Below are 16,895 nucleotides of genomic sequence, written 5' to 3' on the forward strand. Positions count from 1 at the left end.
TTCCTAATAACTTAGCTTTTGGATATCATCATAGTTCAGCTGTTTCTTTTCTTTATCTAATATGCAGAATGCAGGGTGATGATTAAGCTTAGAGATAATCTGTGTAAATAACAGAGGGCCCTGTACCATGGTTGATGTTGCTCCAAAAAGTATTTATAGAGAACTCTTGTGGGCTGCAACAGTACTGAGGCAGATAAGGGGTTTACACTAAAGTGTTTAATTATATTAGCGAAGACATGCTTCTGCCTGGACTGTTTATCTTGGATTGTAGGGAGGTGAATGGCAATCTGAAAGACTGTGGAACACTATGAAAGAAAACCCCCTTATGCCAGGGCTCCGGCAGAGGCACTGCATATGATATTCATAAATTATAGCTAATTTTTTTTTTCTTTTAGAGAAGGAGCAAGGGAGCGGATGGCTCTCAAGCAGGCTCCACACCCAGTGTGGAGCCCACCATGGGGTTCTATCCCATAACTCCAAGATCATTATCTGAGCTGAAATCAGAAGCCCACACCCGACCAGCTGAGCCACCCAGGCACCCCATAAATTACAGCAAATTTTTTTATCTTAAGAACTGCTGTTAAAAAAAAAAAAAACAAAAAAACAAAACAAAAACAAAAAACAAACAAACAAAAAAAAAAAAAAACGAGCTGCTGCTGCCTCACTGGGATAAGTCAGTTTTTGGGTTTGTTTTTTTAAAGATTTTATTTATTCATTCATAAGAGACAGAGAGAAGCAGAGACACAGGCAGGGGGAGGAGCAGGCTCCACCGGGGAGCTCCAGCTCCACACGATGCCGTGACCTGGGGTCACGCCCTGGGCCGAAGGCATGCATCCCACTGACTGAATATTATATTAGTCTCTCACAAATTAAACTGTCTCCACATCAGTCTAAACTATGGGTATCTTTTTTACTAGTAATTCATTATAATTTTATAAGATAATTAAGTCCCTACTTTTCCACTGTCCCATGAGGGGCAATATTAAATTCAACAGTAGGGGATCCCTGGGTGGCTCAGTGCTTTGGAGCCTGCCTTTGGCCCAGGGCGCAATCCTGGAGTCCTGGGATCGAGTCCCACGTCGGGCTCCCGGCATGGAGCCTGCTTTTCCCTCCTCCTATGTCTCTGCCTCTCTCTTTCTCTCTGTGTCTATCATAAATAAAAATTAAAAAATAAATCTTTAAATTCCAAAGTATTTATACGAAAAAAAGCCCTGAGGTAGTAACATGGACTCTAGAGCATCTATTCCAAATACATGACAAAGGAACAAAGGAAAATCCAGGGCTCTTTCTTTCTTTTTCTTTTTTTTTTTTTTTTGTACAGGAGCAAATTTCCAGAGATCTTCAAACTAAGAATCTGAGGTGGGGAAAAAATTAAAGTGTAGGAAAGTTTCTTTTAACTGAAAGAAATTCCAGTTTTTATCAGTGATGTCCAAAAAACAATTCAGTGATATCCAGAAATATTAAAAGCCTGACAAGTGCAGGCTGATTGTCTCTCTGTTTCTCTCTCACACACAAAGTAGGTTTGGAGAGTGAGAAGAGCAACGGTGCAGGGACACTTTTGGCCGCACTTTTATCCCCACCCCACCTTGGAAAAGACTCGGTCATCGGTTTTTCCACGGTCCTTACACGGTAGTGAAGTTTGGAGGATCAAGGGAGATGAACTGCCAAGTGTGCAAACCCTAACGAAAGAAAAGGTAAGCGCTACCTCACCTCCTGACGACGGTGCGGCCGCCCGGCGGAGACTACTCCTCCCGGCATGCAACGCGGCCACGCCCGCGGCTGCCGCGCGACGCGCCCGCGCATGACCGGAAGTGGGGTTTAGGTACTGACGGGCGTGGAGGAGTTTTTTCTTTGCTAACGCCGCTCACGCTCCGGAGTCTTGGGGACAGGCCGTATATGAGACCCTCGGGATAGTGACTCCGTTCTAACCCTTGTCTGGTCTTACCCCTGCAAAGCGACTTTAGGAGTGGGGGTGGGGGGGAAAGCAACACAAAAAACTGCAGTATCCTTTGCGCCTTCCGTTTCCGGGCGGCCGGTTGCCGTGGCAACCAGCGCGCCCCAGCGCCGCGGCGGCGGGCATGGCCGGGCTGGGCGGCGCGCACGTCCCCGATGGCGAGTTCACCGCCGTCGTGTACCGGCTCCTCCGCGACGCCCGCTACGCCGAGGCGGTGCAGCTGCTGGGCGCCGAGCTGCAGCGGAGCCCGAGGAGCCGCGCCGGCCTGTCGCTGCTCGGCTACTGCTACTACCGCCTGCAGGAGTTCGCGCTGGCCGCCGAGTGCTATGAGCAGCTGGGCCAGCTGCACCCGGAGCTCGAGCAGTACCGCCTGTACCAGGCCCAGGCCCTGTACAAGGCCTGCCTGTACCCGGAGGCCACCCGCGTGGCCTTCCTGCTGCTGGACAACCCCGCCTACCACGGCCGGGTCCTCCGCCTGCAGGCCGCCATCAAGTACAGCGAGGGCGACCTGCCCGGGGCCAAGAGCCTGGTGGAGCAGCTGCTGAGCGCGGAAGGCGGGGACGACAGCGGGGGCGATGGCGAGCCCGACGGCCAGGTCAACCTGGGCTGTTTGCTCTACAAGGAGGGACAGTACGAAGCCGCGTGCTCCAAGTTCTTCGCGGCGCTGCAGGCCTCGGGCTACCGGCCCGACCTGTCCTACAACCTGGCCTTGGCCTATTACAGCCGCCGGCAGTACGCCCCGGCGCTCAAGTACATCGCCGACATCATCGAGCGTGGCATCCGCCAGCACCCGGAGCTCGGTGTGGGCATGACCACCGAGGGCATTGATGTCCGAAGCGTTGGCAACACCTTAGTGCTTCACCAGACCGCCCTGGTCGAGGCCTTCAACCTCAAGGCCGCCATAGAGTACCAACTGAGAAACTATGAGGCGGCCCAGGAGGCCCTCACGGACATGCCACCGAGGTCAGAAGAAGAGTTAGACCCCGTGACCCTGCACAACCAGGCGCTGATGAACATGGACACCAGGCCTACGGAAGGGTTTGAAAAGCTACAGTTTCTGCTCCAGCAGAACCCCTTCCCCCCAGAGACCTTTGGCAACCTGCTGCTGCTCTACTGTAAGTATGAGTATTTTGACCTGGCGGCCGATGTCCTGGCAGAGAATGCCCATTTGACCTACAGGCTCCTCACCCCCTATCTCTATGACTTCTTGGATGCCATGATCACCTGCCAGACGGCTCCGGAAGAGGCTTTCGTTAAGCTTGATGGGCTGGCAGGGATGCTGACTGAACAGCTCCGGAGACTCACCATCCAAGTACAGGAAGCAAGACACAATAGAGACGATGAAGCTGTCAAGAAGGCAGTGAATGAGTATGACGACACCCTGGAGAAGTACATCCCCGTGTTGATGGCCCAGGCAAAGATCTACTGGAACCTTGAGAATTATCCAATGGTGGAAAAGATCTTCCGCAAATCTGTGGAATTCTGTAATGACCACGATGTGTGGAAGCTGAACGTGGCTCACGTCCTGTTCATGCAGGAAAACAAATACAAAGAAGCCATCGGTTTCTATGAGCCCATAGTCAAGAAGCATTATGACAACATCTTGAATGTCAGTGCTATCGTGCTGGCTAACCTGTGTGTTTCGTACATTATGACAAGTCAGAATGAAGAAGCTGAGGAGTTGATGAGAAAGATTGAGGAGGAAGAGCAGCTGTCCTACGATGACCCCGATAAGAAAATCTACCATCTCTGCATTGTGAATTTGGTGATAGGGACACTCTATTGTGCCAAAGGAAATTATGACTTTGGTATTTCTCGGGTTATCAAAAGCCTGGAACCTTATCATAAGAAACTGGGAACTGACACCTGGTATTATGCCAAAAGATGCTTCCTGTCCTTATTAGAAAACATGTCAAAACATACGATCATGCTCCGTGACAGTGTTATTCAAGAATGTGTCCAGTTTCTAGAACAATGTGAACTTTATGGCAGAAACATACCTGCTGTTATTGAACAACCCCTAGAAGAAGAAAGAATGCACACTGGAAAGAATACAGTCACATACGAGTCCAGACAGTTAAAGGCTTTGATTTATGAGATTATAGGATGGAATATATAGTTATGTCTGATAGAATATCTTTTATCATAATACCTTTATATATATTTTGTGGTTTTATCTATATTTAGCTATAGATATTTATATTTATCATCTTTACATTTGTCACATGTTAAACTGTATATTTGAAAAGTCATATTAATTAAATAATCTTATTGTAACTTTTGACACCTAGAATAATATATGAAAAATCAATACTGATTGGGACTCTGAGTTTGTTAGAACTTGTAGTGCCTTTTTCTTCTTTGTTATCATATGTGTCTGGTTGTATTTAGAGTCCCCTGCACATGGATTATAATTTCCAGGGGCTTGGCACTATCAAAACCCAGAACAGAGCAGTTAACATGTAGGATTTCTAGACTTTTACTGTTAAGTTTTAGGGATTGTGTGTTCCTTTCTCACAATTTACTCTTTAATTTGGAATATACACACATCTTGCATAGAGTTTAAGATGTTTTGGCAGGGTTTTTCAATATAGATGTAACACTTTCTGTAACCAAAATTCCTTAGGTGATAAATGTTTGGGTTTCTTTTTCTGTTTTTTTTTTTTTTTTTAAGGTACAAATTTAGAGGGATATCTTGTGCCCTTAATATTATGGTACTATAGTATAGAGACAATAAACAATTGCTGAAGAAACAACTTTAGTTTTCTTTTGTTCCTCTTGTTAATAATGTGTGCATATGAACAAGATATTTTGTTACGTTTTTCATAACTGCTCTCATTTATCTCTAAATAGTGACTAATAGAAGTACCCTGAAAACTTAGTTCTTAATTCCTACCTACTTAGGTTACTGTTGGAGTTTTTCTGTGTTGTAGCCTCTTTGGTAAGGAAAAATCTACACTATTGCCATGACCCCATCAAACTTCTTTCCTGCCTCTATAAAAGGTTAAAGGTTCTGAAACCTTATCTGGTAGGTTCATAATGCTAGTTTCACACTCCCAACATTCCCAAGGAGAACTCCACTCATTCTGCTTAGGCATTTTTTTTTTCTGAACCAAATATGAGCTTTACTGTTTGTTCACTTACTCCTTCTCTACCCATAAATGTAACTGTCGACTCCAATTTAACCTGGCTCAGAAAAAAAAAAAAAGTATTAGGTTGAATGATAATGAAATTGCTGATCTTGAAAGTTACTGACCTACATAACTACCAGTTTCTCATGGTTTCGGTCTGATCGCTTTCAACTGATAGTGAACGCCTGACATAATGAGATGATGGTTTTTTCCTTCAAAAAGAAATCACTTGGGCATGTAGGTACCTAGACCAGGTATGCGCAGCACAAATCCTCTGTAGCATGACCTTCTGGGTGTTCAAATTCTAATAGATCTATCAGAAAATTTGGCTTACAATGAAGTCCAATGGTTTTCAGTTCATAAGCATTTTAAGTCTTAATTATGTATGCTGATACCACTTACCATAGTTGTTTGATCCCATGTTTGGAGAACTGTTGATGCTTAATGACCTCTTCAGTGTATCTGACAGCACAAATTCTATCTGTGGGAAATGGTCTTCATTTAGCAACTTTTGTACTAAAAGTGTTGCTGCTGCTTTGTGCAGTAGCTCTATGGCCCCTCTCAATCTCCATAGCTCCTTAAGATTTGGACAATAAATGAACTGAAATCTCATTTCAACAGCCATGTTAAAATTTCTGATGTTCTTGCACATTTCCTCTATTTTTTTTTCTTAAAAACAAAGCAAAACATAAAGTGTACCCACCCAAAAGCAAATGTTTTCCAGATTCCCTTTTGCAAATAGCCTGGCCTTTATGCAGCCACATTTTATTTATCCAGGTGCTATGTGTTTGTGGTTTGCATGTATGTGTAATTCAGCTTTCCAGAACATAAAAAGCTTTTCAGAATAGTTTTTAACCCCTTGCCGCTGGGCAGCTGGGATTTCCTGGTTAGTAATGAATCAGGAAATCCTGACTGCTCCTACCACTGAGTAAAGGAATAAAGGTCAATCACGGCATTTGTCCCCTTCCTTACCCACGCTCTCTGGGGAGGCATCCCCTCAGATTGACAGACTGCTGCCTGGCAACAACAAAGACTCTTGAACCACACCTACAAAGCTGTCCAGTCTTCTGAATATTGGAGAAGACTGAGAAGCGTGAGGATATTCCTAACTCTTCAGACTCTTCAGACTCTTACTGCCCTTTATTTTTAGGATATATTTCTTTCAAACTCACCTTCATAAGTACTTAGCTCTCCTTATCGATACTATGACACTAACAATGACTTTAACTCTGTATTTTTACATTTGACTGAAAGCTTTCATCCCTAAAGCTCTGATGAAAAGCTTTGTTTTGTGCTCCTACATTATGTATTCCATGCTAAAAGCACTTTTTTGACCAAAAAAAAAAAAATTTACATGTATTTCTAAAGCTTTTACTCCTTTTTCTTCATTATGTCCCATGTTACATTTTAAAGGGATCAAATATTAAATCTAGTATCTTATAATCCTAGTCAACCCCCCATCTCCACGTTTTCAGAATATAAGCCTTGTGTTTGTACACAAGTAGTTATTTCCATTTTCCCAGACATGAATAAGAATGTGATCTTCCCATGCAGGACAACCAGCAGACTCCTTTGATCAGTGACATGACTGCCTGCCAAAGGATTCCCATTCCTCCTCACAGCCCTTCTTTGAATTTGGCCTCAGCTGTGGCACAAATGTTCACACTAACCCCATCTGTGAGGTCAGATATAGAGTGACTACCTCTGACCCCTTCATAAGAAGCAGAAAACTGGAAACTGGGAGAACTGTGGGGATAGGAGGTGGAGGGTCACTGGGCAGTGAAATCATAGGAGATGATCACATTCTCTTCCTGCAGGATGATATAGGAATACATAGGGATGGCATCTCAAACCTCAGAAGAACATCTCAGATGGAATCCATATAGACCTACCAGTGATAAGCTCGCCTACAGATTATAGCAATTTGTGATGCCCAAATAAATAAAATACTAGAAAATGTGAGATAAGAAAGGGTAGGTAAAGCTGAGCAGAAGGTTTAAGGGAATAACTTTCTGACCCTCCTGTCCTATAATCTTTGCTTGGGCTTATTTCCATACTGGCACACAGAGGGTTAGCAGTGCTGGAAGTCTGTCCAGGTATCTAAACTACATAATTTTAAAAGGATAGTATCACCAAAGTGAAACCTTTCAACACCAGCATTTCTGAATATGTTTTTGTCTTAGGTTCTTTAGTCTTTTTCTTAGTGACTATAAGTGATCTAGAAACACCTGGGAGACTAGTTTCTTGACAGTACTCTGACACATTAAGTAAATTCCTCACAATGGTGGGAATTGCAGCTCATTATCTACCGTTCACTAACTGCCTCTTATTCTTTGTTGCCTTACCACTGGGACTAGAGTGACACTTGGGCTTTTTTGTATTCACTTATTGGGCTGTACCCACAGTATTACTTAAACAGAACACTTCGTGAAGAGCCAGTAACTCTGGATTCTTGGTTGTCCAACCACAGAAGTACCATAACTGTAACCATCAGATTCTAAACTTAAACTTTCATTCTAGCTATAAGATATACACAACTTTTGCAGTGTAGCTCAAATCCTTCAGCAGCAATTTTAATTCTTAAATCAGCAGTTTTAAGGAACTGTGTGACTTCCCATAAATGGTCTCTAATTACAATAGAACATTTCCTTAATCTTAATAGTTTCCAGTCTCTCTATGGAAAGATATATAACTTGCAGAAACAGGTATTCTTACATTTTTAAGCGCAGCTCAAAGGAATACAGTATTAAAGTTATAAAAATGCAAATTAAGTTCCTTTGTAAGTTTCATATTAAACCTATAGACACCAATATAAGACCTTCTGAATTAAACATTTACAGAGCAAGACAGCATTTGAGACAAAAGGCATCCTGTATTTTCTATGGTGTAAAGTCAAGAAGACAGTGGCTTCCATTTTGTAGCTTGAAAAGACTTAATTTCCTTACTTGTGCCCTTTAGTAGAGGGCAATGACTAATAATCTGCTTTAAAAGCAGAAATTTTGTATATATCATAGATACCCAGTACAAACAGCCTGGAGCAGTGAAGCTGCCAGCAGAGGCACTGGATTTAGTCATATCCCAACACCACCACTTGCCAGCTACTAAGTCGATGTTACTTGACTTCACTAAACCTCAGTTATTTTACCAGTAAAAAAAAAAAAAAAAAAAAAGTGAGTGAGGATATCACTCATTTCTCAGGATTGTTGTAATAATCATTACCTCTGGTCTAGGGTTAAATCTCAGCACAGTGGCTAATAAACGATGAATTAAAAAGTAAATTATTAATGCAATAATCATTTCTAGGGTAGTATTCAGCAAAAATATCTAGACTTAATCAGAATCACTGAGACCAAAAAAATAAAAATAAAAAAAATTAAAAAAAAAAGAATCACTGAGACCAAGTCAGAAGGGACCTTAGAGATTTTCATTTTATGAAAGAAATTAGGTCCAAATAGAGAGTGACTTGTAGTTGGTAGAGAAAAATGGAGCATAAACAAAATTCCAGAATAGAACTCTTTCCATTGTGTTTGTAGACTTTGGAACTCCATCCTCTCTTATTTTACAGCTTTTTAGTGACAAAATTTTAATTTTTTTCATTAAGTGGCAAAGCGGGGACCAAAAACTCAGTGGTCCAGCTCAAAGCTGTGCTCTTAGCCACTGCTTTTTTTTTTTTTTTTTAAGATTTTATTTATTCATGAGAGAGAGAGAGAAGCAGAGACACAGGCAGAGGGAGAAGCAGGCTCCTTGCAGGGAGCCCCATGTGGGACTCAATCCCAGCACCCTGGGATCACGCCCTGGGCTGAAGGCAGACACTCAACTGCTGAGCCACCTAGGCATCCCTAAAATTTTAATTTTTAAGGACTATCTTCTCAGGGGTAATGTGGATACAATGAGGTATGAAAGATGTGACAGAACTATGTAAGAATGGATGTGAGAGGTTGTCCATGAGCCAATACTAGACCAAATCAACATCACATCAGAGAATGGGTTTGAGTATACTGAAAATGAGACATGCCCCTGAGGCCAAACACAGGCAAAAGTAGATGGGATGACACAAGGACCTCAGTGCCTTTCTGATGGGGTGGCACAGGAAACTTGAGCAGCAAGCTTCGTCAAAGGATCTCAGTCTGGCAGCTTACAACGTTAAGTAAATTTATTGCATGTTTAATGTTTGTCTGAAATAATTTACTCACTGGGAGGAAAAAAATGCCTATTTGTGGACAAAATGTAAAGTGGACAATAGCATGTCAAGTGGAAGAATAGCTGCCTGAGCCCTGAATGCTCTTTCATGGATGTGTTATTGGACAGACCGTTGTGTACTAGAGCTCTCTGCCATTACTTGCAAGAGAGTCAAGACATATACATGTCTCACTTCGATTAGGACCCAAAACTGAACGGAAAAAAAATATTCTGGATGAGTCAAGATTCTAAAATTTTGAAACTCTAGAATTAAATCCAGCAAGATACAAATTTTAGTTAAGGATAAATACAGGTAATGGGACTTTAAAAAATCAGACTCCAGGGAGATGTGGCCAAAACAGCATACACAGAAAAGACAAGCTTTGTTAAATTTAAATTCAGTGTGAGATGAGAGTGGAATGTCCATAAAAAAATGCATTTATTAGTGACTCCAATAAGGAAATCATTGGTACTATGGCACATTCAGGCCTAGACACCTCACTTCAAGAACACTAAAGAGGGGATGCCTGGGTGGCTCAGCTGGTTGAACATCCAACTCTTGATTTCAGCTCAGGTCATCTCAAGGGTCATGGGATCCAGCCCCAATCAGTGTGGAACTGTCTGAGATACTCTCTCTGCCCCCTCCCCTGCTTGCTCTAGTGCATGTGCACTCTCTCTCTCTTAAAAAAATGTTTAAATTAAAATTTAAAAGTGAATTAAAATTTTGGGGCACCTGGTGGCACAGTCGATTAAGCACCAACTCTTGGTTTTGGCTCAGGTCATGATCTCAGGGTTGTGAGATTGAGCCCTGTGTCAGGCTGCTCAGTCTGCTTGGGACTCTTTCACCCTCTCTCTTTGCCTCTCCCCCACCTCGAAAATAAATAAATCTTAAAAGAAAAAAAAAAATCAGAAGCATATGTATGAAGAGAGACTGGGATGGTGAAGGGTCTAGAACTCACAGGAGCAAAGGCTAACCGGAGAAGATGTGGGAGGATATGAGTTGCCTTTAAGCACCGGAAGAGCTTGTCTTCAATAGAGCAACTGGACAATTCTTTATGACTAAGAGACAAAGGTTACACCAATGAATAGAAGAGGAAGATGGGGGATCCCTGGGTAGCGCAGCGGTTTGGCACCTGCCTTTGGCCCAGGGTGCGATCCTGGAGACCCGGGATCGAATCCCACATCGGGCTCCCGGTGCATGGAGCCAGCTTCTCCCTCTGCCTGTGTCTCTGCCTCTCTCTCTCTCTCTGTGACTATCATAAATTAAAAAAAAAAAAAAAAAAAAAAAAAGAAGAGGAAGATGGGTTTCAGTCTAATAAGCAAAAACCTCTTAATACCTGAGGATTTCAAGTTGGAAAAGGCTTCCTGGAAAGGCAATAAATTCCCATTTGGTCACAGCAAATGTTCAGGAAAACTCATTATCTGTGGCCTGGGGTATACGGGAAATTAGACAATTATGTTTAGGAAAAGGTAAGATGAGAGGATTTCTAAAGTTCATTCAGTCTAAGCTTATATGAACCAAGGAAGAAAACTTCTTTAATTAAGAGCTGAAGTCTTAGTGAGGTAAGTGATTATGTGAAATGTCCCAAGTAAGATTAAGCTCAACAGGCTTGATCCTCAGTCATTTCAGAGCCCAGAAAACTGCAACCTTCCCTCTAGTACAGGAGTCATGGGCAGGGACAAAATCAGTATCTGTGCACACCATCCTTCACTAATAGGCTACTCATGGGTAGAGACTATATTTTATCCATTCTGTCAGTACAGCATGATGCTGCCAACAAAGGTTAAATGAAATCAATATGAAATAAGCAACAATCTCCATAACAATGGTTTTGATATTGTTTTATTTCTTCCCAGCACATCTTAAAAATCACACATGGGCATTTGCTTATAGAACAGTACAGTATCAGAGAAGCAATCAAAGGCGAATCCAAACGCACACCAAAAGCACACACATAGACTATATTTTGAGCCCTTGTAGAGAACAGTATGGCTCAGTCTGAACTCACAAGCTGTGCTGAAATCTCTCAGGAATTTCCCTTCCCACTAACACAGCAACGTTTAAACCACAAATGTAAATTGTATGCATTAGTTACAGCAATAAAATGGCTTACATACAAGAGCTTACCCACATGTAGTTCCCAAAAGATTACTACAGTACTGGCAGGAATATGTACTGCCTTGGAGGAAGACTCGGGATAAGATATTATTCAAGTCAAGTTGTATCGGAGCCAAAGTATTTCACAGGCTTAGCAAAAAAGAACAAAAATTAAGAAATATAATCCACATATATTTCTCATAAGACTTATCATTGTCCAGGAACAGAAATACTCATTATTCTGAAGGCACCATCACAGAAAAAAAGACTGACACACAATATAAGGACTAGAGCCCCCCTACCCCCCACAGGCCCTGCGCTCCTCAGGGAGCTGTGTGAGCTAATATCCAAAAGCATGTAGTTGGTGTCTCAGGGACTGAGTGAATAGGCCACATCCACGAAGCCACATCTTAGGGCTACTAAGTTGGGACAGTAGGAATGAAAATCTAAAAATGAAAGTACATATAAATTCTATCGACTGAACGCATATATGCAGTACAGGTCCACAGTATCATTAGTGAAACAGACTAGAATAGGTGATCCAAACCCACACTGTAGAAAGGATTTTCCATGTTTCTGAATAGAACTGCTTAATTCCTGACATATTCTTGAAGAGGACAAGCCCTGAACTACTAAACAATCCGTCTCTAAAGACTTATTTATCCTCTCCCTCTCATTTTAAACAATGGCTATTTCATGGGAAAAAAAAAAAAAAATCCCAACAAGGCACTGTGAACTTTTGGGGATATTCTTTACGAGGCCCAAAAAAATAATTATTTATAGAAACTGTATACCAGTACAAGCATTTCATGTCCTTTATGGATAATGTGAACATGATTACCTTAAGGGTTAAACAACAGGTTTCACAGGGTGCTCATGTTGTTCATGAAAAACACTGCTAACAATAAGATGCCTGAAAACAGGTATACGGGTTGCTTAGAAATCCACACTAATTTTTTTTTTCCTTCTCTCTCCCTCTTAGATTTGGAAGTTGAGTCTCTGAAAAATGTTCTTAATGATGCGTGATGTATTATTTTTCTTCCTTGTGGGGAAAAAAAAGTATAAAACAGTTTCCTTCGGGAACCAAAAGAGAAATCTTTTCATGTTCACAGAACTAAAGTTACTTTATTCTGTGATGGTTCTTTGGCTTGAGTGTTCAATATATCAGTGGTCCTTACTCACGTTTGTTAAGGAATTGCTGTGGTTAAGAGCGCAGTGCTCATTCTCTGAGGATCTTCCTAGGTTCAAAGTGAAATGCTTCAGGCTCAGAGGAGACTAAACACCTCCTAGGAATATAACATTGATTTAAAAAATAATTAGAGTGATAAAATCTAGCTAGCCATATTTTAAAGGGACTTGATTATGCTTCATTAATAAAATTATAAAATTTTGTTTTCAAATCGGCAGAAATATGAAGATGAAAAAATAAAAGAAAAACCCATATGCAAACAGAACAAAGAGCTTCCCACTCCCTTTGAAGAAAACAAAATCTCTTAGACCTGGGTGCATTTTATTAATAATATACGTTTCTATAACCTGTTGATGTTACAAGTAGTTTTTACAAATTCCACACTAAAGACAAACAGCGTGGTTTAGGAAGCAGAAAGCTGAGCAACTTATATCTTTCTTAGCAGACACTCGATTCAATATTTTAAAAAACTCTTACATTTTCTGCATTTCAGCATCAATGTATACATTATTTCCTTTTCAGGACACTGAAATTATTAAGAATTCAATGAATATATTGACACATGGTTCATGTGGAGCCTTGAGCAAAGCCACACTTTCCTAACTCATAAAGCCAAAGGTGATTCTGGATTCTTCAGTCCAAAACTAGCACTTTTTATTTTCAGTTTTTCTCCCACCATGAGCTAAACCCTAATTAAAATCAAAGTTGCCAAAGATTAACTGGTAAACAAAAAGCTATTAAAGCTGTCCTTGATGCCTGTCTCAGTGTTTCTTAAAACGTAGAGACACTTTCCACAACATTCCATTTTGGCTGCTTCAAGTGCCAGCCCATGCAGTTTGTGAATCAATCCATAATAAATAACCATTTGTATTCTATGTTTATATAAATAGATGCTCAACCAAACCCAGCCCCATGTGAACAGCTAAGTTTATACACTTCAGCTTGGAACTACAGGGCTTCTTTGATCAGCTATGGTTAAGAAGTTGTAGCTATAAAAGAAAATGACAAAGAAAAATCTCTGGAGCCAGCATGCAGAAAGGCATTTTCAAAAATGTAAGCTAGGACTTAGCAGTTACTAAGAGAATATCCTGAAAAACAGGTTTCCTTGCAACCATCTGTATCTGACACATGGAAGCTCATCCTTTATTGCGCTTTTGTTTTCCAAAATATGTCAACACAACTATGTGTACTAGAAGGCTTCCAGCTTCATAAATAACTCTTTAAATAATAGTACTGTAATATGTAAGCATTTAGGAAGTAAACTTCCAATCCTTCTGAAGAGAAAAGAATTCAATCCTCTTTCTTTGTGGTAAAATGCTGGGCACAATAAACACGTGGTTTCTACAATTCTTACTAAACTAAAAAAAGCTCAAGTTACTCAGTATAAGATGAAATTCGCTTATGCACTGTATTTTGCACCAAACATTAAGGCAACAGTTTCTCTAAGTGTCAATAAGCCTGTTCATATTGAGTCTTTAGTATTCAATGCCACTTCTCACTAGCAGCAAGTTCCTAGTCCCACTAAAACCTCAACCCAAATGTGACATTAACAAATACTAGAAATATGACTAACTTCAGAAAGACAAGTCAATGTTTATGCTGTACTAAAAACCAAATAGGTTATGAGCTTTTAAAATTTTAAACAAACTTATTCAAAGTGAGTTTAAAAGCCTCACATAAACAATGTACTCCAGGCTTTAACTTTTATGAAGCCATTTCCAGATATTTCAGAAATATGAGGCAAGGTTTAAGTGCTTCTGTGCATAATCAAGAACTCAGCTCTCCACAGAAACTAAGTACATGCCAAAGGTACCTCTCAGAAGCAAGTGTGAGAGAAAGTGGGGAAGAGGCTTTCTGATTTACTAAATCAGAGTGAAACAGCACAGCACTGATGAGTGTTCATGTGTTTCAAAATAATCCCTGTAGAAATGATTCCAACAACAGAATGTAGTCATCCCTATAAAATCAAGGTTGGGAGTCCTGCATACATGGAAGAAGAAAAACAAAGACATAAATCACTAATTTCCGTAAGGTTCATGTAGAACAGTGAACACAACAATTTTCAGTTGTGACATTTATAGTTTCCTAATACCAAATACAGATTTCTGAGGTTGTTGAAATCTGAACTCCCTGGGAAAGAATGTTATAACAATCACGTGCAAAGGAATGGATCTTCTTATGAATCTGTAAATTTTATTAAAAAAATTACTCAGAAACATGTATACACTCCAGTGAGATACTAGTACTGTATTAAATTTTACATTTTGATCATCAGAGAAATTACCTTCATTAATAGATAGATGCATTTTATAAAGCTGAGATTTTTATAATTCTAGAGGCAAGTATAATTTCCTCATCAAGCATCCAACTATTTCAAATATTAAGGGCTTTTAAAGCTAAGATCTGCTGAAAATTTATAATTAAAAATAAATTACCAATGAAGAGAGGCAGCTTCTAACAAATATTTAGTTTTTGTTGTTAAACTGATATTTAATTTTGATTTGCTTACAGATTTTAAGTTTATTATTTTGAGGCCAATTTTATTAAAAATTGTTGATCATTTTGAAGTCTTAAAAATACCATTTTGTCAATTTAAATTTTCATTTTTCTGGTTAAGTATTCTTCAGATATAAAAGGTATCAAACTGCCCAAAAATACTTTGGAGCTGTTGCTACATACACAGACAGTTGTCCTTTTAAAGGATTGTCTGTATTTTGATTTACATTATCTGATCAAATATTAATTTTTAAAAAATTATCAAAAGTTAGGTATTGCATTAAGAAAAGAATCCATCCCAAAATGTGAATCATGAACCTTGACAGACAGTGATTCAAAGTAATCATTTCACTTATCTTAATATCCAGGTTTGAATGTAAAAGTGTTCGTTCAATGTGATTCATGTTTTCCCTATTATTTAAGAAATAGGATATTTCAAACTTTTGATTATGGTATGTGTATTAATTCATTTTTTCAAAATTTAGGTTAAACCAGTAATTCAAACAAGGTGTTAAATCAGTATTAAAAACGAAATGGAAACTTTACTTTTATTTGAAAATTTATCATGTTTGGGTTAATTAAAAAAAATTTGTCACTGAAACTTGAGGTTTTCAAATTCAATAGTTAAATGATAACTGTGTTTCATTAGCCAAACAATTCTTTGAACTGGAGACATTAAATGTAAGGAGTCTTCCTTCTTCTGCTCCTGTTGCAGCTGCTTCTGTATCTCAGCAACAAGAATGTGAAATCAGAAACATTAGGACTCTTAAGCTGAATAAAGGCATTCATTTCAAGGTAAACCTGTTCTTCACATACAATGAGTGATAAATCAGCTTTTCTCATAAAACATATGATGAAGGAACTAGGATATTACAAGAGGTTATCTCAGTTATACACATACAACTTACACCTCAGTAGAAACAGAAACATGGAGAACAAAAACATGTCCCCTAACAATAATTTTTAGACTGATTTAAGGTTCTATAACTATATACTAATTTCAAAGAAAAATGTAGGCCAAGCACCTCACAGAATCGAAGGTATCCTAAGTTAACAGGTTGCCTATATTCTTTCATGAGTATTCTCCTCAATGGCCTACTCACACTAGAATGCACTCTTAAAAAACATACATGTGTAATCACTCCTCAACGGAATCCTTCCCCAGATACCTGCTTCCCAGAAACGTCCTTTTAAAAAGAGGCTAGATAAGCAGTGGATGACACCAAAATCCACCTTCGTTACCAAGGGGAAGCATCAATATAGAACAGCTGGCAGCATCTTCCTCTGTTATTTCACAAGGCTGCTAGTGTTGCCTTGACTAAAATTTGAAATGATAACCAGTTGGCAGTAAACTGATACACCTACAGTGAGAGAGATTTAGGAATACCATCTGTCAATCCATGGATGTAGAAATAAAACAAATACAGAATGAAACAACTTATTTTAAACCAACAAACAAATTTTGCTGAAATACAGTCCATGATATATTTGATTACTGGTATAACCACAGTTGAAGACTTACAAAAAAAGTGACATTTTTCATAACAACAGTAATTGATTTATAAAAGGTTTTTGTTTCCAAAGATGTTATTGGGGTCCACATACTCCTTGACAGACTTCAACATCCCAAAGCCGACATCAGAGATACTTTCCTTTAGCCACTGCTTCCGTAACTTGCCCACTGGAAAAACAAAATCAAAAATGCTTCAATATACACTATGAGGCTGAGAACCAATCAATCTTGTGACCATGAATGAACAAACACTGTGTGATAAATGCTTTTATTCAAAAATGAGAAATGTTTTGCTTTATTTGATTTATTGAGCCCACCAGACTATCAAGCTCATT

General features: G+C 39.7%; 2 protein-coding genes across 3 annotated transcripts in view; one reads left to right on the forward strand and one right to left on the reverse strand.

The window, feature by feature from the left end:
* The first annotated feature begins 1,997 nt into the window (after positions 1-1,997).
* Positions 1,998-4,695, forward strand: LOC129498730 (tetratricopeptide repeat protein 30B). Its single transcript, XM_055308284.1, has one exon. The coding sequence runs from the start codon at positions 2,079-2,081 to the stop codon at positions 4,071-4,073; it is 1,995 nt and encodes a 664-aa protein (XP_055164259.1). The 5' UTR covers positions 1,998-2,078; the 3' UTR covers positions 4,074-4,695.
* Positions 4,696-11,091: 6,396 nt separating this feature from the next.
* AGPS (alkylglycerone phosphate synthase) overlaps positions 11,092-16,895 on the reverse strand; it is a 189,268-nt gene continuing 183,464 nt past the window's right edge. For both annotated transcript variants that reach the window (XM_055308082.1, XM_055308081.1), the window contains exon 20: positions 11,092-16,728. In XM_055308082.1, the coding sequence (XP_055164057.1) occupies positions 16,607-16,728 (122 nt within the window). In that variant the 3' untranslated portion in view covers positions 11,092-16,606. The remainder of the gene's footprint in view (positions 16,729-16,895) is intronic.

Source organism: Nyctereutes procyonoides, unplaced genomic scaffold, assembly GCF_905146905.1.
Source record: "Nyctereutes procyonoides isolate TBG_1078 unplaced genomic scaffold, NYPRO_anot_genome, whole genome shotgun sequence".
Taxonomy (NCBI): domain Eukaryota; kingdom Metazoa; phylum Chordata; class Mammalia; order Carnivora; family Canidae; genus Nyctereutes; species Nyctereutes procyonoides.